A 21457-nucleotide genomic window follows, 5' to 3' on the forward strand; every position below is an offset into this window, starting at 1 on the left:
AAATTTCGTATTTTTCTAAGGGAACACATTATCATTTTGGGCGAAAAATGTGAAAAATTAAAAATGTTCAGGCTTGAATGTCAGTCGATTTGGATTTTAATTACAGGCTCAACGATGCATCACACTTCATCTTTCGCCAATCATTTCCGATGTTGTGGCCAGAAAACTAGCAGATTTCGGTCGCAAAATCGGGATTTGGCCAAAATATGTCAATGTGAATTTTCGAGCGACCTTACAACTATTTTCCATTTCTTTGCTTGTTCTAGAGCATTAGAATGAGCAAGGAAATGACTTAAACAAATGGGAATAAAAAATAGAGGCTACGACTTTGCTTAGTCATCGTCCTCCTCCTCGTCGTCGTCATCATCTTCTTCGCTGGATTGATCCAACCAAGCTACGAGCTTGGCAAGGCTTTGGCGCAGGTGTGCATGCTCCTCCTCGTCCAACTGCTCGTACCACGCCTGTATGGCACTCTCGGACACAAAGTCCTTGTCGTACAGATAGTGCACGATCTGCGAGATCTTCCCCCGCACCAGATGATTCTCCTCGTACACATCCTGCGGGAAAACGGAATGCTAAAGTGGGTGTGGGTTTGTGTGAAAATTATGGGGACTTCACCTCCAGCGCCTTGAGACAATCCATCATGGCATCCTCGCTCTTAATGTAGTTGGATACCACAGGGCCCAGTTGCTTAAAAGCTGCGTTTATGGCCACTAGAACGTTGTCGTTGGCCGGTTCCACGATGCTCTGCATGCCAAAAACGGCCTTCACCACGTTGAAATTGACTTCCTTGAGGGACATGTTGTACGCATAGCGCGAGGAGTTGATTTCTAGGACAAGGAAGTCAGGGTTGGACTTCTCCCGGAAACCCCGTGTCAAGGAATCGATGACTTCGCCCAGGAAAACTACAATTGGCAAATGGTAAACATGATTAGAATGACTTTAAATTGCACTTGTGGGCAGCACTTACTGTTTGTGTCATCGGGCAGTGGCGTCACCGCTCGCGAGGCATCCTCGTCGTCCTCGCTAAAATCGCTGCAGTAACTGATCTCTTCCAGCGGCGCCAGCAAGTCTCCCATTTTGGGTATGCTGAGCGGCTGCTGTGGCAACAAGTCCTCGCCCTCCGAGTCCTCGGGATCCCCTGTCGTCAAATCGCTGACAATATAGGCTTCCGGACCGATGGACTTCAGCTCCACTACCACCTCATCCTCGCTACGACGTCTGCTGGGCGTCCTGGTGATAAGGGTCTTCGCCAGCGTTGTTTTGGCAGGCAGCACGCTTTTAGCACCGAGCACACAGCCCGCGCTCACGTCACAATCCTCGTTGATGATGGCTTCTTCGCCCACCACGCAGTGCTCTAGTCTGCAGTTGTCCATTACAGTGACGCCGGCCATGAGGAACGCATTGGTCAGTCGACAGTTCTTGCCGATCCGGCAATTGGCGCCAATCACGCTGTCACCAATCACTGAGCCACTGTCTACGTGACTGCCCGCTTCGATGACCACGTTCTGGAGCAAAGCCACTTTCGAGACTTGCGCCTCGGGGCTCTTGTAGATATTGTCCTTGTGGAAGACGTACTCCTGCTGCAGCTTGTAAAGGCCAATGTCCGGAACGAAGGGGTAGGCCCAGCGGTTAATGATGTCCCGGCTAACCAGCTGGTAGGCCGGCCAGTTGTTCACCTTGTGCGCGTACTGGGCTGCCGGCAGCAGTGCCACATATATCCTGCTGTCCAGCAGCTCCTCGTTTATCAGCAGACCCCTGACGAAGTCATCACGCGTCTGAAAGTCAAAGTTGTCGTTGAACAGGGACAGCATTGAGGGCGAGCCAATGGCAATCTGCGGATCCAGGAGGTTGTGGTGCAGCGCCACACACGAGTTGCCCAGAAAGACGTCCAGAGGTATTTGGTAGCGATTCTCCTTGTGGTGCATCCGCAGCCGCTGGTGGTAGTGCAGTCGATCGTTGCGACGGTCCACGGCGATTAGCACCTCGTTGCCAGTGCGCACATTGTTGGCACACTCCTTGAACACCAGCGTGGCGGCCGTGCCCTTGTCGAACTTGGCCTGCCGCTTGTGCTGCTCCAGCACAGGGCGCAGATCGGCATTGGTCACCGTATCGGCGCCGAGCAGAATGAAGTTGCCACGGATCAGCGCCTTATTGTCCAGATCACGCATGGCATCGCCGAAGCAGCGACAGCCCTCGCCGCCAATCACATGGACGGTCATCTTGAATGACCAGGCTGCGTCCGTGGCAATGCCGGCCCTGCAATAAACGAGAATCGAGCGTTCAGCACCAGTAATTGCATCATCCTGTCAGCTGCTGCAACTGGACCCACCTGATGTGCTCCCGGATGCTCGAGCGATAGAGGCTGGTGTACACGAACACCTCCTCCACGCCGCTGCGGTTTAGCGCCATGAGAGCGTAGTCCAGCATCCGCACGTTGACCAGCGGCAGCAGGGCCTGCAAAGAATCCAACGGGCGCCAGTCAATGGCTGTTCACCTATTCCAGTGGTGCTCTCTCACCGTGGAGCCCTCGTCGGAGAGTGGCTTGAAGTTCCACACATTGTTGTCGGCGATCAGCACCGCCTGCACGATCTCCTTCTCGAATTGGGCCATCTTCTCGCGTTGCAACCCAGTAGTTTCCCCAAAAGTTCAACCAGTTTGCTGGCCACTGGAGCGATTGCGGCACGCGGTATGCGGTGTGTGCTAGCACTTGCAGGCTGGTCACACTGCTTAGTCGGGTCGCCAACCAATTCTGATTGGACTCACTCGAACGCCGCATTTCGTAGCATTGACACACTGGTCACACCGCGAAAACGGCTACAAGAGTCGCCCGGAAAATAATTGGAGATAAATAATGATCACAGCGCGGTAATTAGCACGCGTGCCACTCTGTCTGTGCTGTGTGTACTACCGCACCGCCTCCCCCTCGCCGCATCAGCCGGCCGAGCCTAGCAAGATCGCGCTGGATTGCCAATAATTGTCATCGCATTACCGATGAATAAGTGCCCCTGGGCGCGAGTGTGTGCGTGTGTGTGCGATACACCCACCTTGATGGAGGCAACAACAACAACAACACAGCAAGCGAGAAAACAAACAAACGGCTGCGATAAGCACTGAACACGATTCCGCAACTCAACTGCGATTCCGCCACGGTCGCGCTGCCTAAGAGCAGGGTCACTCCCCGGTCAGTTGCAGTGACACCCTCGCCACCAGAAACCAAGCAGCCAGCTCCCAGTCCAGCGGAAACCCGAAGAATTTCCATTCGCAGGCGACCCCGCAGCAGACGAAGACAAGTCGCTGGGCGTTCGCGCCAACTATAAATAGAAAAGAGCAACGACGCAAACAAGCAAACTGTCCATACTGCCCATATCCATATCTACACGCACATTTATCGACGCAGAAGAAGAACCCCTCGAGTACTGCCCTTCATTCAGCGATTACCGCAGCCATCTTTTGGCAAACAGGCGGCGGAGGAGGATCGGGCTTGGCGGGGAAAGCGAAGCGTACTCGAAACCCTATCAGTACGCAGGAACCGGAGACAAATGGACACGTTGAGCGAGGCAGTGGCCAATGGAACCGCGACTGCGGCCACCAGGACGACCAAGGACATCGTCAAGGAGCGCTTCAAGGAGGACGAGACCATAGAATACGTAAGCAACATCAGGTCTGGCGAATCAAAGCAGACGAAGGTTTAACGACTAAAAAGATGATTAATTACCGCTAACAAGTAACCTTATGCCTTATGCACACTCAGTCTTCGCTCCGAACAAACCCTAAAAGAGCTGCTATTAAACAATCCTTTGCTTTCAGATATTCGAGGCATATCAGATCAAAGGACCAGAGTACTCCAACCGGCTTCTGGCCCTGGTTTCATCGCAGTCGGGCGGCACGTTTGCCATCATCGCGTTCTCCTACTTGCGCACTCCATTGTCCTCCGCGAATGAGCTGATCATCAACAAGGTGTTCGCAATCGACCACAATTTCCAGTTGCGACAGGGTGAGTAGATCATCACAAAGCTTAACTATGCTAGCCAAACAAAGTGCACAGTAACTGTTTGTCAAGTAGTCACAAAACCAATAAGTTTGCGCTCATTATCGGCCATAACAGATTACGACTGCATTTGTCTAAGATAGTTTCAGCTGAGATGAAAGCAAACTAATTAGTGAAAGCTCGTTTTTTTTCATATATCGTTTTCCAAATTGTTTTGCAGACAGCAAGAGCTCGATCACCACGCAACAGTTTGACCTGTCCACAGCCGAGGATGGCCCCATCAAGTATTACTACTACGCCACGGAGGGCCACCACTACGAGGAGTTTGTGGCCAAGGTGATTTCCTTCAAGAGCACCATGGCGCAGCATGATCCCGAGACGGTGCTTAACTTCAGGTGGCTGAACGACTACCGGCAAATCGGAGAAGTGAAGCAGGAGCTGAAGAAGCGGGAGAGCGAGTACATTGTCTACAAGGACATAATGTGAGATGGAACATGCCCTGTCAAGCGAGAGTTCTCACGCACATTCATTCCTTCCTTGCAGCATCTACTGCGCCACTTGGAATGTGAACAACAAGACCTGCAGCGACAGCAACAATCCACTGCGATCCTGGCTGGCTTGCAGTGAGAAGCCGCCGGATATCTACGCGATTGGACTGCAGGAGCTGGATACTCCAACAAAAGCTATGTTGAACTCCACCCAGGTGCAGGCCATCGAGAAGCAATGGATGTGAGTTTGCCACATTAGTTGTTTAGCTTGACGTTAGCCTGAGTCTGAGTTGGTTCTTTCTTCCGCAGCGATAAGATGATGGACAGCGTCCACCCAGACGTAGAGTACGAAATCCTGATGTCGCACCGCCTGGTGGCCACCATGTTGACGGTCATCGTGCGCAAGCAGCTGCGGCAGCACATCATCCGCTGCCGGCCCAAGTCGGTGGCCCGCGGCATCTTCAATACGCTAGGCAACAAGGGCGGTGTCGCCATCAGCCTGCAGCTCAACGAAGGCAACATCTGCTTTGTGAACTCCCACCTGGCTGCCCACATGGGCTACGTGGAGGAGCGGAATCAGGACTACAACGCCATCGTGGAGGGTATACGCTTCGATGATGGCCGAACAATCAGTGACCATGAGTAAGTTTGGAGCAGAAGGAAGTATAAGTAAATATTATTTCACTCCATCTCTGTCTTTTTCCAGTCACATCTTTTGGGTCGGCGACTTGAATTACCGCATCCAGGAGCCACCCGGCCAACAGCGACCAGGACCACTGAGCGATGCCCAGACCTACGAGCTGCTGCTGCAGTACGACCAGCTACGTCAGGAGATGCGGCGTGGAAAGTGCTTTGAAGGCTACACTGAGGGCGAGATCAAGTTCCGGCCGACTTACAAGTATGATCCGGGCACGGACAACTACGACAGCAGCGAGAAGCAGCGGGCGCCGGCCTACTGCGATCGAGTGCTCTGGAAGGGCACACGCATCGAGCAGCTGGCCTACAACAGCATCATGGAGATTCGGCAGAGCGATCACAAGCCCGTGTACGCCGTGTTTCAGGTGAAGGTCAAGACTCGCGATGAGGTCAAGTACAAACGGGTGCAGGAGGAGGTGCTGAAGGCAGTGGACAAGCGGGAGAACGACAACCAGCCGCAGATCAATGTCGAGAAGACGGTCATCGATTTCGGAACTGTGCGATTTAACGAGCCGAGCACACGGGACTTCAACGTCTATAACAACTGCCCACTACCTGTGGACTTCAGTTTCAAAGAGAAGGACATACACGCCATCTGCGAGCCATGGCTGCACGTCGATCCGCGCCAAGACTCGCTGCTGATCGACTCCGCCCGAAGCATTCGGCTGAAAATGAACGCCAATGTGCGCACCATTGCCGGTTTGCTACGTAAGATCCGCGCCAGCGACAACTTCGATATTCTTATCCTCCATGTAGAGAACGGGCGTGACATCTTCATCACGGTTACCGGCGACTATCAGCCCAGTTGCTTTGGCCTTTCCATGGAGACGATGTGCCGCACCGACCGACCACTAAGCGAGTATTCTCAAGATCAGATTAAGCAACTCGTGAGTTCCCTTCATTTTTGTAATTACATAGTTTTTCTACTGATCACAAACCACGTTTCGTTGCAGATGAATGACGAATCACCGGAATACCGTGTGACGATGCCCCGGGAATTCTTTCTGCTGATCGACTACCTGTACAGGCAGGGCTCCAAGCAGGTGGGCGCCTTCCCGTCCTACGACTCGCGTCTCTCCCTCGGCGCTCAATTTAACTCGGTTCGCGATTGGTTGGACACCTGGTCGGATGATCCGTTCCGTAAGTGAACTCTGTTAGATTGCCACCATAATAGTTGTGAATATTCCCGTACAATCTACAGCTGCCAACGCAGAGACGGCTGCGCAGGCGCTGCTGCTTTTGCTGGATCTGCCGGAGCATGCGCTGCTGGAGCCTGTAGTCGAGAATCTGCTGGAGTGCACCAACAAGTCGCAGGCTATGGACTACATTTCGCTGTTGAGTCCCCCCAAGCGCAATGTTTTCATGCACCTGTGTATGTTCCTGCGCGCGGGCATCGAGAGTCAGTTCTATGATCTGCATCAAGTCGGTGGGTAGAGAAGCTCCACCAGCATTGTGCTACCATCGTAACGCCATTCCTCCCACACAGCATCCACCTTTGGCCGCATTCTGTTGCGCAGCACCGAGCGTGCCGCCTGGATGGACTACCACAGCCGCTGCATACAGTTCATGCGGCTTTTCATCGACACCGACGTCGAGGCAATGGGCAACGGCAATGAGGGCGCCGGAACTGGAACAGGCTCGGGATCCGGGACCCGGGCGGGTCTGCAGGCATAGTCGCTGCAGCTGTGCCGCCGAACCGGAAGCGAGCGATAGATGTACTCTGTTGATAGTTACGCATAGTGTTAGGCTATTTATTTTACTTGTTGGTACTTTGTTGGCACTTAGCATTTATATTTTCTCTGTTTTAACTGTTAATTGTTTGTGCCCGCCCTCCGTTCATTCCAACTCGGTTGTCCCTGCCTGCACCACAAATCCACGGAGACACGCAACCAGCAACGCAAAGATAAATGAATTGTGTAAATAAGTAATTCGTTTAATACGATTGTTTGTTAGTTTAAATTAATGAAGTGACACTCTTACAGCCCCGTTTCAGTTGCAACTGAAAATAAATAACACCGTTACACAGTATCAATATTCTGAAAAATGTCTACATTTCTTGGCTGTTCACATATTTGGCCACGCCTGCCAAAGTTTTCCAAATTCAAAAAGCGCGCAACGCATTTGTGAGCACGGATGGTATCGATTAAATTCCCAATGTCATCGACAGTGTAACCAGATCTAAGGTGGCGAGTTCAGTTGACGACAGAGACGACATCAGAATGCAAAGGCAACGGATTACTCCAGGATTTAAGTAGCATAGATAATCATTGAAACCGCTGACGACGCGCCCAGTTGAGCACCATGGACTGCGCCACGTTCCCAATGCATCCTAAAATGGACGAGCAGCTGGCCCGAACCTTCGTCATCAACGAGGAGGAGGAGGAGAGGCACATTCAGAAGGTGCAGAACGCCTTCCTTTACTATGGGTAATTGTTATTGTTTTTGAACTGCGTTCTGGAGCACATGCTCCAAACGGACGCTTGCCAGCCGATCGTCAAGGAGGGAGGGGCGGTGCGGTGACAGCGACATGTGCAGACAAGCTGCCGACAAACTACCGTTTCGTTTGCCGCCAGTGCTGGCGGTGCGGGAGTATTCACGCCAAATCTGGCTAGTGTTTTCAAATGGCTCACCGTTCTCTAGAAGAGGTCTCTTCTAAAGTAATAAAGCGAAACCACAACTAAGTGTTCATTACCACCATTGCTGACATTTGGGTGACAAATATCTGCATACCAAAGATATCAGATTGCCCATACAGCGTTTGTAAACACTGTAGTGTGTCATCACTGGTGATAAGCGTGCTTGCTGATAATGGAAATCAATTAATTTCTCCCATGCAGGCCATATGCGTGTCAGCGGCTAAAGCGGTCTATGGATTACCTGAACAGCTTGTCTGGCGAGGACCAAGTCATGCTAACTAAGTACCGAGGGCATCTGGAGTGCGTCCGCACGTGCATCGATCGCAACCAGGCGGTTATCCGGGAAATATTGCGCGGGCGTGTCCTCTATCCGACGGATGAGGCAACTGGGGATCCCTCGGAGTTTGACGAGCCGCCGCCAAATGTGCGGCACGGTGACATGGACCAGGTAATTTTCTAAAGCTGCTGTTGAATGCGAAACCTAGGAGGCGCTCCTTCATCATCCCACAAATCCCAATCTAATATAATTTATGTTGGCTCTATTTACTTTATCATCTATTTTTCCCACCGCTTTGTCCCTCTTTAAATTGTCAAATATTGGAATTACTTTTGGTAAAACAAGGGAAGAGTAATATGTACGTTTAAACTAGTCATTCTTGTGTTTAAAAATTATTTCTAGTTGTCAATAGACTACTTACCTTACGTATAGTTTAATGTGCTTGGTTACCTCCCAATATCTTCAGTTTCTCTTTTAATTATTGATTGGAACTATTCGGTATTGTTTCTTTTCCATATCTGTGCACGACACCCAAACCATGCATCTCGCACCCGCTCTAATTCAACTCGCAGATTGATATTCCATTCGATGAAGCTGACGTTGAACCTCTAAAAATTTTAAAGGCCCAGTCGACGTTGAAGTTGATTGCGCGCGACTGGAGCACTGAAGGAGCCCTGGAGCGGGAGCAATCGTATAAACCGATTATCGACAGCATCGTTGCGTACTTCAAGCACAGCGATATGTGAGTGACTACGGAGCGTACTTGAGGGGACTTGATGATTTGATATTCGTCTGCTTTATCTTAAACAGCGAGCAGAAGGAGATAAAGATCCTAGTGCCTGGAGCGGGATTGGGACGGCTCACCTACGAGCTTGCCTGCTTGGGATACTCGTGCGAGGGCAACGAGTTTTCCTACTTCATGCTGATCGCCTCCAATTTTGTCCTCAACCTGTAAGTCCAGTGCAGTACATTGCTTTTTAATGCTGGGTATTGAACGAGCTCTGTTGTCTCATTCGGCAGCTGCGACTACGAGAACAAGTACGTGCTATATCCGTGGGTGCACCAGTATGTGAATAACTTAAGGCGTGAGGATCAGGTGGCCGCCGTTCGTTTCCCAGACGTCTGCCCGCTCAAAAATCCACCCAAGGGCCATTTTGAAATAGCAGCTGGCGACTTTCTGGAGGTCTACAAGACGCCGAACGCCTACAACTGCGTGGCCACGTGCTTCTTCATCGATTGTGCCAATAATGTTATTGACTTCATACGCACAATTTACAAGTGAGTTGCACTCATTTAAACGTGTATACCGGCGATGTTGATTTTAACATTATCCTTGCAGAATCCTCGTACCTGGTGGCATTTGGGTGAATCTCGGGCCGCTGCTGTACCATTTTAGCGACGTCAGCGGGCAAAACAGCATCGAGCCGGCGTTTGAGGACCTTTGCATTATCATGGAAAGCGTGGGATTTGTGATCGAGAAATCACGCACTGGCATCCGTACCAAGTACGCACAGAACCCGTCTTCAATGAAGCAGAGCGAGTACCAGAGCCTTTTCTGGGTCTGCCGCAAGCCGGATCTATTTGAGGAGCAGCGGGGCAAACGCAAGGCCTCCAGGGAGCCACACGATCTTATTGTGCGCGAGGACAGCGAGGCGGAGGAGGAGGGAGAGGGAGAGCAACAGCCGGAACGAAATGAAACGGAAGAAAAACAGCAACTAAAACCGCTGGCCACGGCCAACTGCGAGACTGAGATAAAGGCGCAGCCATCGTGATTGCCATTGAACCAAACTGAACAACACACCCAAACACCACAATTATGTCCAAGTGCAAACCCACCTACAGATGGCATCACGAACATCTTAATTACCACGTCATAGGCAAGACAGGGAACTCGAATCGACAGTGCAATGCTTCGATGTTATAGATTAAACTTTATACCTATATTTACTCCTTTATACACTGTTATATATGGCAGTTTTAATTTTTCAAAGGATGCAAATTTTAGGACAATATCTCGCTCATCATGCTAACTTAAATGGGAAAAGCGTCCCAACTAGGCCAACCAAATATACCAAAAGAAAAACTTAAAAAATTAAGATAAATAGTTTTTATTTGTTCAACTACTATTGGCTTTAAATCGATACCTACGAATTCGATAGGTGTAATAATAATCGGTTGATAAAAATCGATAATCGTTAAGCCTAACTAAAAATGTAAATACTATTCTTTGTGAATGCTACACAATTATTTTGAAAGTCTTTTATTAATAAGGGATATGTCTATAAAACAATATGTATATCAGTCACTATCTCAACTTCTGATTCATATGTTAACTTTAAACACTTCCTTTTAAAAAAGACTTGATGTCGGTCGGTATTCAGCATATTGGCCATAGCACTGCACGTGTCATTAATAAAAGGATTGGTAAGCATTGACACTGGAACTTCAGGACAGCAATCCGTGCTTTGCGTATCCCAGTACAAGCCGCTTCACCCACTTGCATAGTTTTATACCAACCGCATACTTACAATCTGTGGATCAGCTTTCGGCATTGGAAGAGAACGTGCGCCTATTGTCCGATCGCCACTGGCTGCGTGTGTCCAGGTGGCGCAACTTGATCTCTGCGTAGATCTTTTCGAAATGAGGAGCCGTTTTGCGAGCACTTTCGGCCAGGATTTCAAACCAGATGGCCTCACTGAGTTCGGTGCTGGTGTGGCACATAGAGATGCGCGTGGATCCGAGAATACGTTCTCGGAACTGACGCACCAGTTCTCCGAGGCAGCAGTGGAAAGCGGTGGCTTTGTTGCTACTCACCTCCGGGAGCAGGAAGGAGTTTAAGCACCGTGCATCGCCTTTTCCGCGGTATATGGGCAGCCCCGTCGGCCCGTATAAGTAGGCCAACTTTTTGTCCAGTCGTTCCCGCTGCTGTATCTCAAAGTCGATTCGCTGGGCACGCGTGCGGACGAATACCACCTGCGGCAAGTGATCCCGCACATAGCCTTTGCAGGGAAACGTCGGTCTTAGGCGAAGGGCAGCGTTTATCAGACGCAGTTGCTCCAAGGCCAAGCCGTCGATGACTAAAATTAGTATATGGCATACACTCAACAGTTGCGCCATGGTGCCCAGGGAGTGCAGATCGTGGTGATCCGACTCCTTGCTCACAGGCATTAACGGTGGTGTGTCCAGCAGTATGTGACGTTCCCGGGTGATGAAAAACTGCAGGGTCTCCGTGCGTGGACGTAAAATGCTCTTCTGCCCATTGTTTGGCTTCAACTTGTGACGCGTGGCAAAGATGCATTCATCCGCATCTGGAGAGAATAGGTGTTGGTAGTAGTCGTAGTCCAGAGACCGCTCAGCGGCCAGGAGATTGAGCAGCGTGCTCTTCCCGGAACTCTGACCACCCAGTACCCCGATGACGGTGAAGTCCGTATTGGTTTTGTGGAAGAGCTTGCGGGCATTGGCATTAAAAATGCCATTGGCCACGATTAGGGGTGTGGGACGGTTCATGCGTGGCGGCTGATGCTCCTGAAGAGCATTCGGTGCTCCGGCCGAGGTGCCAGCGGTTCTGGCACCACCACTGCAGCTCCCCTTGTCCCTGCTAGTTGGTTCCGAGCTAACCAATGCGGAGCAAACGGAGCTAGATGGCACGGCGGACAATTGCCCGCTTCCCTGGCCAAGAGCACCTCCAGCCAAAGGCATCTGGCACCTGTCTGCAGGCCGCACCTCACCCGTACGATTGACGATCATCGTTTTGATGGTCGGCGGTGTATCGGGGTAACTATTGGGACTTGACTCCGCCTCCCTGTCCCTCTCCAGCTTCCGATCCTTGTCCCGCTCTCTGTCCCAGGTCTCTTGCTCTCGATCGCGATCCTTCTTTAGCAGAATTTTTGGCTGCATCATGCGGGTGGAGTCCTCGCGCCGGGCGATGGTCACGGGTGTCAGGAGGCCGGAGCAAGATTCATCCCGCTTCTTGTTACGGAAACGACGACGGGAATCAGCCATTCCGGAAGCCGGTTATTTGGGGTTTATATTTAACTAAATTTTAAGTACGTTTGAACACGTTCGTGGGTGTCAACGTAAATCTATTGTTTCGCAGCACTGGTATGTACATAACCATCGAAGATGTCATGGAAATATAGCTAAAAATGGAAAATAACGCGAATGAAGGAGAAAATTTTTAATTTCAAATTTCAATCGGCTGGCCCAACGAATAAGGGTATACAATATTGTCCACTTTTTTTTATCGCAATTGCACTGGACTTATAGCCAAAAATTTTAAGCATAAGAAGTGAAAGCAAGCACATACCTAAATCTAGCTCGAAACCAGCTGGGTGCTCATCTTGCACGCTGTTACTAGTGTTGGTAACCGAGTGCATCGTGGACGGAACGTCCGGCACCTACTTTGTTTATTTATTGTTATAAATTAGGAAGCATGCCAATCGTGGTGATTACGGGCCTGCCGGCCAGCGGAAAGAGCACACGTGCTCGCCAGCTGCGGGATCACTTCGTGGAGCGCGGCAGGAAGGTGCACCTAATCAGCGAAAACGAGGCAGTGCCCAAGGCGGGCTTTGGAAAGAATTCCCATACAGGTGATTCGCAGAAGGAGAAGGTGGTACGTAGCGATCTTAAGTCGGAAGCCTCGCGTCACCTCAACCAGGACGATCTGGTCATCTTGGACGCCGGGAACTACATCAAAGGTGAGTTCTCAAAAAGGTTGAGCCAAGGCGAGAGGTCGTAAACCACAACCCAAATTTCTTTCAGGCTACCGCTACGAATTGTTCTGCATGTCCAAGGTGTCAAGGACCACCCAGTGCACTGTGTTTACCTGCATACCCCAGAAGGAGGCGTGGACCTTTAATAGCCGACGAACGGCGCCAGATGAGCTGCCCGGCGACAGTGAAACGGTGCAGCCGGTGGACAACTCGGATGTTCCCTACACCAGAGAGACTTTTGATGCTCTGTGTCAGCGCTACGAGGAGCCGCAGAGCAACAACCGTTGGGACAGTCCGCTGGTGGTGGTCTTGCCCAAGGACACGCTCGACATGGAGGCCATCTACAACGCTTTGTACGAGTCCCAGCCACTTCCACCCAACCAGAGTACTTATAATGTAAGCGTAGAGCTTGGCCAGAGCCGAAGACGAAATATCACAAATAACTGCTTTGTCCAATCCGCAGGCGCCGCTGGGAGCAACAAACTACCTGTTCGAACTGGACAAAATCTTGCAGGCGATCATAAAGGAGATCCTCGGCGCGGTCAAGATCAAGGCCTTCGGCCAGCTGCGCATCCCGGGAAGCAGAAATCCCGTGAAGGTCGCCACTTCGATGAATGCCCTTCAGCTGAACCGCCTGCGCCAGAAGTTCATCACGAGCACGTGCCACGCCAGCCAGACGTCTCCCACTCCGCTGGAGCAGGTGCCGCATTTATTTGTGCAGTTCATCAATGCCAACACGATCGGCTGCTAGCACTGTGATTGCGGCAAGACGAATGCTAAAATGAAGTTCTTACCTCGGGCAGCAGGATAATGTTTTTAGGCTGATGTCAACACAATTTAATGTGGAAATCAAATAAAATATGTAGCTTAAATACTAATATGAAGATCGATTTTAATTATTATTATCACTATGGATAAATCAAGTTGACGCTACTGGGTTCCTGTGGCGCACTTGGTCTGCTTATTTATTTTTTCGTAAGAAAAACAATACATTTTGTTTGTTCAAAATACATATGGTGGGTTAACAACTACATGAAATCAATTAAAAATAATATTTAGTTATTTCCATTTGAATTTAAAAAATATTTTCCTTCGCCTATAAAATCTACTCTACTTACAGCGAAAAAAAAGTTCAGTGAACGAACTTTTCTCTTGCGCAGCGGGAATTGAAGAGAACCCTCTCTTTAGCGCGCTCTTCGGGCGCTCTCTTCCAACGCAGCGCTGCAGCACGAGATTGGGGCAAGTGGAGTGGTGGTGCCAGTCGGTGGTGGATTGTTCAGTGTATCCCACGAGCTAGTCGCGCGCGGAAAGCAAACGCTTCGAAAATCAAACGATATTTCCGTTGTGGGTTCCCAAGAAATAAAATAATAACACAAAACGAAATAACTATTTTTTTACGTTTTTTTTGTTGCCTCTCCAGGATTTTGTTGACCACCGTAGATTGGATATGTGAAACAAATTTTAAGGGCCTCCATCGCCCCCACTTTCTCTATCTTAGCTGCCCTAGCAGCAAGGTGCACTGTGTGTGTGTGCGACAATTTTACAAGTGCAACATGAATAAATGCAAAGAAAACTTTTTTTTTAATTGTTGACAACAAGAATTTGCAAGCATCTTCAAAGATTCAACAGAAAATTGGCTTGTTTTTGTTTTGTGTGTGAGTTTACGTGTGCGTGTGTGTGTGTGTGTGTGTGGCGCAAATATAAGAAAAAATGCATAACGACACCTTGGCACTGACGCTATTTTTTTAATTATATTTTTTATGTGTGTGCTCCGTTGCAGTTGACGTTTAACCCCCACCCACCCAAATAAAGCAAATCTAACTAAAGAGTCCTGCAAAAAAATCAACAGCTGCTTGATCTTGAAGCCTTGATACCTTGAAATCCTGCATCAGCCAACAGCCCCAAAACAAAAGAAAACGAATGCAAATACACTAATGTGAACAACAACTAAATTGCAAGTGAAATGTTTTAAGCCAACTGCTGTGAGTGTGTAACAAAAAAAAAAAAAACCAAAAGAAGAGTGATTCAAAGCAACCGCAAGCAATCAACTTGTAACGGTAGTCGGATACTCGCTTGCCGGCGGAGCATGGATATCGCCCCAGTTCCGCCACCACCATTATCGATATCCGTATCGCTCTCGGCTCCAGGATCAACGGTACTCGCAAACGCTGGCCACTAGAGAAGCGTCAGCCGAATGCCTCAAAGATGCCACCGCTGCAACGGGACCAATTGAAGTGAGTACCACTAAGGATCCTCTCTAGCATTTAAGAAGTGTCCCCGTATCCTTGGCCATTTTAAGCTTCCGCATGCATTGCTGAATGCCAAAATGTTTCGCAAACTTCCCCATAGCGATATACAATCGCTTCGGATTATCGATAGGACTGGAGAGGTTTACCACACTAGATCATATTAGATCATTTATGTATATAGTGCCGACCGTTAGAATTAGAATTCGAGGCTCTGCCCATAAATACGAGTACCTTGTACATTTCGCCAAATGGCGCAACACTTTAATCACTGACCAATAATCCGGGTGATGGCATTATAATTTGCCCACGGCTGCGGGGCTCTACAGCCCCACAGACCCCAGCTGGGCTTAAGTTCAGCAGTTTAGGGGGCGCTTGGGCTTAGTCACCGCGCCTTAAAGTTCACCAAAGGGGGTGGGAGGTGTAGCAGCAGCAGCAGAAGCAGAAGCACATGTTGGCCGGTTCGTTGGCCTGGCCGAGATATCTCGAAATAAAAAAGTTCGAGCTCGAGTTCGCCGCTCTCTGTTTATGAATGAAACGCAACGAGGAAGCGCGCGCAAAACTCAAAGCCAAAGAGAGAGGCGAAGAGAGCTGAGAGAAATGGTCAGAGAAAATGGAAATGGAAATGCGGAACAAAAACAATGAACGTAAACGTCTCTTGCTCTCTCTCTCGCTCTCTCGCGCTACCGATGGCGAGTTCATCGACCTTTGCTATTGAAATTTTTGGGAACGCACTCACACACAGATACGAAACACGCACACGAACACAAGCACGTATGCGCTGCTTATTTACACATTGATAAACAATCGTTGATGCTGAATGTCGATGACTACGATTTTAATGCCGCTAAATCCCAATTATATTAAAGGCTTGCAGATGCCCTTTCTGGCCAAGTTTTTAAATTGTATGTGAAATGAAGTTCGATTTGCGATAAACCAAACACGCAGCAAACGCGACCGCAAATAAAGGGTTGTTCGCGGATGTTTATTCTAGCTACTTTCTTGATTTTCTTGTAACATTTTCGTAAACAAGTATTTTGAAGTATTTGAAATATTTGTAAACTATCAAAGTTTATTTAAAATTATGTTGTGTCTGACTCCTGTCTGTGGGAAGGGCATCGAAAGTGCGGCGACATTTGTACCCATTTATTGGCTGGTTTCTTCTTCCTGATTGCCGATGTGTGTGTGTGTTTGTGAGTAGCGGGTGGGTTGGCAAACGCACGATAACAACGCCTAGAACTTGGGGACTCTCCGCTTGGCACGGGAAGCGAGGGGGTGGCATCCAGAAATGGGGACTGGGGCCATTGGGCATTGTTTTGTTTCTGCTCCCTGCTTCTTCGCATTACGACTGCCGCTTGTTACCAAGTCCCAAATGGCTCTACATTGCTATATGTACATGTGTGCCTGGGCGCAGGGGAGTAGGCGGCAGTTGATTAAGGGGATTTTAGATCCCAAGACGAGTCCTCGCAGCTCGGACATTCTCGGGAATAGTTAAGGCAACAAATCCTGACTAACTTCAAAGGGTCTTGGTTCGCGGTTCCTGGGCTTTTTGGGCTTTTTGGGGTCTCTGCACCACAAAACTTGTATCCCCTTTGCGCGCCACTGGAATTCTTGCGCGAGTGCTGTATCTGTGTGTTCGTGCGAGGTCAATGACCAAAAATGTAGTGACAAGGGCGTCAGAGTGATTCCAAAATTTGTGTATATTTCGCCATTACAGCAAAGAAGCAAGGAAGAGCCCGTAAAAAAGGGGCAACGCTTTATTCTGGTTTTGTGTCTGTTTTCTCGTCGCTCTGTTGATGTTCTTCGTTTCGGGTATTTCTGGAGAAGCAGTTAGAACTTACCCTGTCCAGAGCCACAAACGTTGAAACCTTCAAAATCGGTTTCAATGTCATGTAACCCCCGTTTACATGGCTTACCCGTGCGCGAAAGAGACGGAAAGAGACGGGCAGGGGTGGCAATTTGGGAGGCAAAGGTTTGGGCAACGCAAACGCAATCACACGTACGTTGGGCGCCCAATTATGGGAATATATGTATGTATAGGGAAATCCCCATGCAGGCAGGAATCCGGAAAACCGAAAACCAATGGCTTTCAATCCCGCATCCCGAATTCTGACAGCTGTCAAATGCCGAAAGCCATCTTAAATGGCATACTTGCGGTGCGAAGTAGATTCCAGTTTTGGTGTTTGTCTTTAGCTGTTTCAAATATTCAGGGTTTGTCGAAATGGAAGCTTAAAGAAGGGAGTTAACCTTCTTATATTTTACAAAAAAAAAACACTGCTTCGAACTTTTCGCTTTGTAAAAATTTGTGTTGCATATACACAAGTGAATACGTGCGTGGCTATCGTATTTGTTTCATTTCCTTTTGTTTCGATGCCTTCGGTTCCATTTCGTTTCGCCTTGCATTTTAATCAATGCCAATGAACTTGAAGTTTATTTAGCGCGTACTCAATATCTCCCCTGGGATAAGGTGCATTGCCCACTTGAGAACTCCGCAAACCTGAGAAGTCGCTACGTTAGCGTAAACACGCCTATCAGTTCCGTGTCCACCCGTTCCGCTGGATCCCCGTTCCATTCCCCGTTCCCCGTGGCCCTATGCCACTCGGTTCACAGTTGCTTGATCCCCATCGAATCTCGGGCTAAGTTGAAAGGAATGAAGAGGAATTTCCCTTATCTCTAGTTCGCCGCTGTACATTTTCCTCTTGCCATTTGATAGCTGTGACAATATTATGCACAGTGGGAGGGGCAGCAGAATAGGGGAGTAACAGGGGGAGTCGGTGCTGGCCATGCACACATACATACGTAACTTATAAATCACCCAGGGGTCAGTGCCTCGATAAAGTTCTTATTGTCTCCGTATCGCACTCTTTCCTGCTTTCTCCCTCTTTGTCACGCGCTTTTCTATCCTTAGTCATGATTACTAATTATGTGCCATTGGATTGATTGTGTTCGTATTTAGCCGCCTCCCTCATTGGGAAAATGAAAAGCTAAAAGTTTGACAAATGCAAGATGCACAATGCTTGTTGTTCTGGCTAGCTTAAGAATACCCAGTTTGCCATCTGATAAATTTATGGTGTGCCATATTAAAACAGCAATCAGTCGAAAGTTACGAAACGCCTTGAGCGTGTGTTCTTTGGAATTTTAAATCGACTTCCGCGTGGATTGCACTTTCCCAATCCGCGATGAATCATCCTGTTCGGGGTCACAATTGGACACCTTTTGTTCCAAGCTGGGTTGGCACTTTTCGATGCTCCGTCTTTTTAGCGACTCTTGCAGTTTTAGCCGCTTTCTTCAGCCAACAGAAAATACGGAACGATCACGTTGCGACCTTTGGACTCGCGACCTGGAGATCTGTCAGTCGAGTCCTGACTAATGAGCTACACAGGAGAATGCGTGATATCTGGCCACAGGCGATCCAATCCAATCCAATCCAGTGCCTACACAAGCGATCTGATGGATGCGATCTTTCGCCGCTGCCTCTTTCCCTTTGGGCCAGTTTACCATTTCACCATTTCACTTCCACATACTTCATCGCTCAAATTTCTCCGCTCGGTTGTTGACTTGTTCGAGTACGGAATACGAAGAGCCATTACTCAGTTTGCCCTTTCCTAGCGAAGAAGCTTATTAGCTGTGGTTACAGTGAGCAGTAATTTGGATTTCTTTTGAGAGGCTAAAGACTTCTGGTTCTCCTGATATTTACAAATATTGAGCTTAAGTTTCAAAGATCGAGGATTCGAAGATCGAGAAATAAATGCCTTGAGTTTCCTCGAAAGTATAAGTAAGTATGTGTGCATGGATGTGTGTATGTGTGTACAACCGATAAGCCATGTTTGTCGGATACTTTGAGGGATACCCCGTCACCTGAGGTAAGGTGCGTATAGAGCACGGATCGCTGTATTTATATTTTTGATACCTTTGCTAAAAGAGTATTTGCAATTTCTTTCCAACTGTTATCGGAAGTTCGGGTTTCTCTTTGAATTTGTTGGCTTTGTACATATTGGTACGTATGTACGTATTCGTGTTTTTTTTTGTTGTAACTGGCGAATAGTAATAACAATTCGCCCACACACAGGCACGGGCGCGGATATGTGTGCGTGAATAGCGAAAATAGGTACAATGTTCGTTCAATGACCTTTTACTTTTACACTACTCCCATTAGCATTCCGCCCTCTCGCGCTTTATGGTGTGTGTGTCTGTGAGAGTGTGTGTGTGTGGTATGTGTGTGTGCGTTTTCGCCCATGCTTTCCCCTCGAGTACTGTCTCTTTCGCTCGCCGATATTCGAGCTGATATGGTTAAATTAGTCCGTTTTTGCGGAATTGCGTAATCCGTTCAATAATGACGTCAATTCCAATGGACCCAGCTCAAATGCAAATTGCAGTGCATACAAAAGAGAACAAGGCGGCCGTCTGGCCTCTCGCTCTCGAACACGTTCGTAATAAGGTAGAAATGATATATACGACAAGGATTAAAAAAAAGACTCAAAAATGTTAAGCGTCAAGTTTAAGTTGAAGTTGCTGCACACAGATACTCTCCCGCACACAGATACTTACACGCACACACACACACAGGCACGCGGAAAGCGCGCACAACGAACCAAAAGAAAAACAACAAAAAGGGCATGTTCAATGTGAATGACCGCCAACTAACACACATTTGTGAGCGTGCTAAAACAAAAGCAGAAGCAAAATCAAAATCAAAGGCAGTGCAAAGCCAAGAGCAAAAACAAGACCGCACAGCTGCGCTGCCGACGTCAGCAGAGGAAGCAAAGTAGCGTCGTCGGGGCAACAACAACAACTACTAAAAAGTAAAAATACAGCACAGCAGAAAGTTGCAGCAGTGTTTTCTTGCACACCCCACAAATGAGTCGATGGCGTTTTCAACTAGCCTTTAATATCAATTCAATTCGTTTTAATTATAAACAAGTGCATATGCATTTGTAAATCTCGTTTATTTGAAATACAATAGCATCGGAATAACACCTGGCATTGTGTACTAAACAAAAACGTTTGTGAGGTGGACTGTTTTCCGGGGAAAGTGCGGAGTGGGTTTCCAGCTTTTCTTCGGTTACATTGGCCGCCTGGACGGTCCTTTTCGCATTTGTATTCACTGTACAGTCGGCATAGTGTGGCTGTTGTTGTTGTTGCAGTAGTTTCATTTGACTTGCAAGAGCAAGCGTACAAGCCGCAAAGAACAACTACAACGACAACAACACAACTACAATGCGAATGAAAATAAAAACAAAGAGTACGAAAGAAAGAAGAAAACAACGGCAGGCAAGAAGAAGACGAACCGGCAATGTCATTAAACCCTAAACAACAACAACAACAACAATAAAAACCGAAACCAGAAGCGTTATGACATAAAGAGCAGGACAGAAAGATAGAGAGAGAGAGCAAAACCGGCCGGCTGAAAAAAGCAAGAAAAAGCAAACAAAAACGAGCTCTCTTACTCTCTCTTTTGCGCTCTTGCTCTCGCGATTTCAGGTTGAACGACCGACCTAGCCATTTTGTATTTGTGTGTGAGCGCGGTTATGCCAGTGTTGGTGTGCCGTGGGGATCAAGTGAGTCATTTTTTATTACTTTTGATTTGATTTCGTTTGCTTGCCTGCTTTGGCTCCGCTTTTAACCTGCGATTGTTGCTCTTTTTCGCCGTTTTTCGTTGGCCACTTCGACTTTTGTGCACTTCCTTGTTGATCACCGCCGCCTTCGCCGCACCCACACAAACATACACACACAAACCTCGCACACTTTCCTTCGCTTCTGCTTTGCATTCGCCGTATATGAAATTCTTTGTGCGCTTATCATAGATAGAAAGCAGTGCGAATATACTTTAAGGTGGACCATCCAGCTGAATCTCGTTCAGAATCAAGTTGCAATACAAAGCCACCTGTTGCCCGCTAATAAAGGCTTTTAAAACGCATTTAAATGTACAGATGCATATGCAAAATAAAAATTGAAATCATATGGACTTAGACTTGCATTACGAGCAATCTAAGATGAAACACCCACCCACCCGGGTCCACCCCAATTTACCGTACTCAGCAACAACAAAGATCCGCGGTTCTTTCTTTCGGCCAGCATTCGCACTCGCGCCGTCCCGCTCGCTCTTTGCACGCATGTTGACCTTGACTGTGACTTTCATAAAATTGGTCGTCGCTGCTGTTGCTGTTGTTGCCTCTCTTGAGCTTTGCCATTGTTGGTGCTGTTGGTCTTTCTTCAGTCGCTTATGAACTCAATTCGGTTCTTTGAATATGTATGTGGAGCACATAAAAGAACTACAACAGCCAAAAACAAATACATAATAAACGTACACGCAGCGATTCCGTTAGTCCGTGCTTATGGCTTTATCTTTTGGCCAAATTTCAACCTTACTTCCTGCCCAAGTAGGAAGTCCCACGACCGTAAATGAGTAAT

General features: G+C 48.3%; 5 protein-coding genes across 6 annotated transcripts; 3 read left to right on the forward strand and 2 right to left on the reverse strand.

The window, feature by feature from the left end:
• Nucleotides 1-73: 73 nt before the first annotated feature.
• On the reverse strand, nt 74-2702 carry LOC6739938 (translation initiation factor eIF-2B subunit epsilon). Its single transcript, XM_016180896.2, has 5 exons — nt 2521-2702; nt 2333-2457; nt 971-2259; nt 619-905; nt 74-557 (listed from the first exon to the last, which is right to left on the reverse strand). The coding sequence occupies exons 1-5, from the start codon at nt 2611-2613 to the stop codon at nt 333-335; spliced, it is 2019 nt and encodes a 672-aa protein (XP_016037743.1). The 5' UTR covers nt 2614-2702; the 3' UTR covers nt 74-332.
• Nucleotides 2703-2760: 58 nt separating this feature from the next.
• Nucleotides 2761-7203, forward strand: LOC27206956 (type II inositol 1,4,5-trisphosphate 5-phosphatase). The gene is made up of 9 exons (XM_016182727.3): nt 2761-3650; nt 3811-3997; nt 4212-4473; nt 4535-4720; nt 4789-5121; nt 5186-6062; nt 6129-6315; nt 6377-6601; nt 6662-7203. The coding sequence occupies exons 1-9, from the start codon at nt 3543-3545 to the stop codon at nt 6847-6849; spliced, it is 2553 nt and encodes an 850-aa protein (XP_016037744.1). The 5' UTR covers nt 2761-3542; the 3' UTR covers nt 6850-7203.
• A 133-nt stretch (nt 7204-7336) lies between these two features.
• Nucleotides 7337-10184, forward strand: LOC6724901 (carnosine N-methyltransferase). 2 transcript variants are annotated; one of them, XM_002105903.4, is made up of 6 exons: nt 7337-7601; nt 8013-8259; nt 8661-8830; nt 8899-9039; nt 9109-9366; nt 9428-10184. In XM_002105903.4, the coding sequence occupies exons 1-6, from the start codon at nt 7477-7479 to the stop codon at nt 9858-9860; spliced, it is 1374 nt and encodes a 457-aa protein (XP_002105939.1). In that variant the 5' UTR covers nt 7337-7476; the 3' UTR covers nt 9861-10184. The 2 variants fall into 2 exon arrangements, with proteins under 2 accessions (XP_002105939.1, XP_016037745.1); XM_016173305.3 differs by having other exon boundaries at nt 8712-8830.
• On the reverse strand, nt 10181-12213 carry LOC6724902 (protein SMG9). Its single transcript, XM_016173118.3, has one exon. It carries the CDS (start codon nt 12088-12090, stop codon nt 10627-10629), a length of 1464 nt encoding a protein of 487 aa, XP_016037746.1. The 5' UTR covers nt 12091-12213; the 3' UTR covers nt 10181-10626.
• Nucleotides 12214-12416: 203 nt separating this feature from the next.
• Nucleotides 12417-13678, forward strand: LOC6724903 (protein KTI12 homolog). The gene is made up of 3 exons (XM_002105905.4): nt 12417-12785; nt 12850-13196; nt 13264-13678. The coding sequence occupies exons 1-3, from the start codon at nt 12521-12523 to the stop codon at nt 13549-13551; spliced, it is 900 nt and encodes a 299-aa protein (XP_002105941.1). The 5' UTR covers nt 12417-12520; the 3' UTR covers nt 13552-13678.
• Nucleotides 13679-21457: the final 7779 nt, after the last annotated feature.

The sequence above is a fragment of the Drosophila simulans genome, chromosome X, assembly GCF_016746395.2.
Source record: "Drosophila simulans strain w501 chromosome X, Prin_Dsim_3.1, whole genome shotgun sequence".
NCBI classification, from domain to species: Eukaryota; Metazoa; Arthropoda; class Insecta; order Diptera; family Drosophilidae; genus Drosophila; species Drosophila simulans.

Excerpts from the sequence above, each read along its gene's own strand:
- LOC6739938 (XM_016180896.2), bottom strand. The coding sequence starts at position 2,613 with ATGGCCCAATTCGAGAAGGAGATCGTGCAGGCGGTGCTGATCGCCGAC. Across the intron at positions 2,458-2,520 it reads TCTCCGACGAGGGCTCCACG|GCCCTGCTGCCGCTGGTCAA; the intron begins GTGAGAGAGCAC and ends GATTCTTTGCAG. Across the intron at positions 2,260-2,332 it reads AGCATCCGGGAGCACATCAG|GGCCGGCATTGCCACGGACG; the intron begins GTGGGTCCAGTT and ends CGTTTATTGCAG.
- LOC27206956 (XM_016182727.3), top strand. The coding sequence starts at position 3,543 with ATGGACACGTTGAGCGAGGCAGTGGCCAATGGAACCGCGACTGCGGCC. Across the intron at positions 3,651-3,810 it reads AGGACGAGACCATAGAATAC|ATATTCGAGGCATATCAGAT; the intron begins GTAAGCAACATC and ends CTTTGCTTTCAG. Across the intron at positions 6,602-6,661 it reads CTATGATCTGCATCAAGTCG|CATCCACCTTTGGCCGCATT; the intron begins GTGGGTAGAGAA and ends CCTCCCACACAG.
- LOC6724901 (XM_002105903.4), top strand. The coding sequence starts at position 7,477 with ATGGACTGCGCCACGTTCCCAATGCATCCTAAAATGGACGAGCAGCTG. Across the intron at positions 9,040-9,108 it reads TCCAATTTTGTCCTCAACCT|CTGCGACTACGAGAACAAGT; the intron begins GTAAGTCCAGTG and ends CTCATTCGGCAG. Across the intron at positions 9,367-9,427 it reads TTCATACGCACAATTTACAA|AATCCTCGTACCTGGTGGCA; the intron begins GTGAGTTGCACT and ends TTATCCTTGCAG.
- LOC6724902 (XM_016173118.3), bottom strand. The coding sequence starts at position 12,090 with ATGGCTGATTCCCGTCGTCGTTTCCGTAACAAGAAGCGGGATGAATCT.
- LOC6724903 (XM_002105905.4), top strand. The coding sequence starts at position 12,521 with ATGCCAATCGTGGTGATTACGGGCCTGCCGGCCAGCGGAAAGAGCACA. Across the intron at positions 12,786-12,849 it reads CGCCGGGAACTACATCAAAG|GCTACCGCTACGAATTGTTC; the intron begins GTGAGTTCTCAA and ends AATTTCTTTCAG. Across the intron at positions 13,197-13,263 it reads CCAACCAGAGTACTTATAAT|GCGCCGCTGGGAGCAACAAA; the intron begins GTAAGCGTAGAG and ends TCCAATCCGCAG.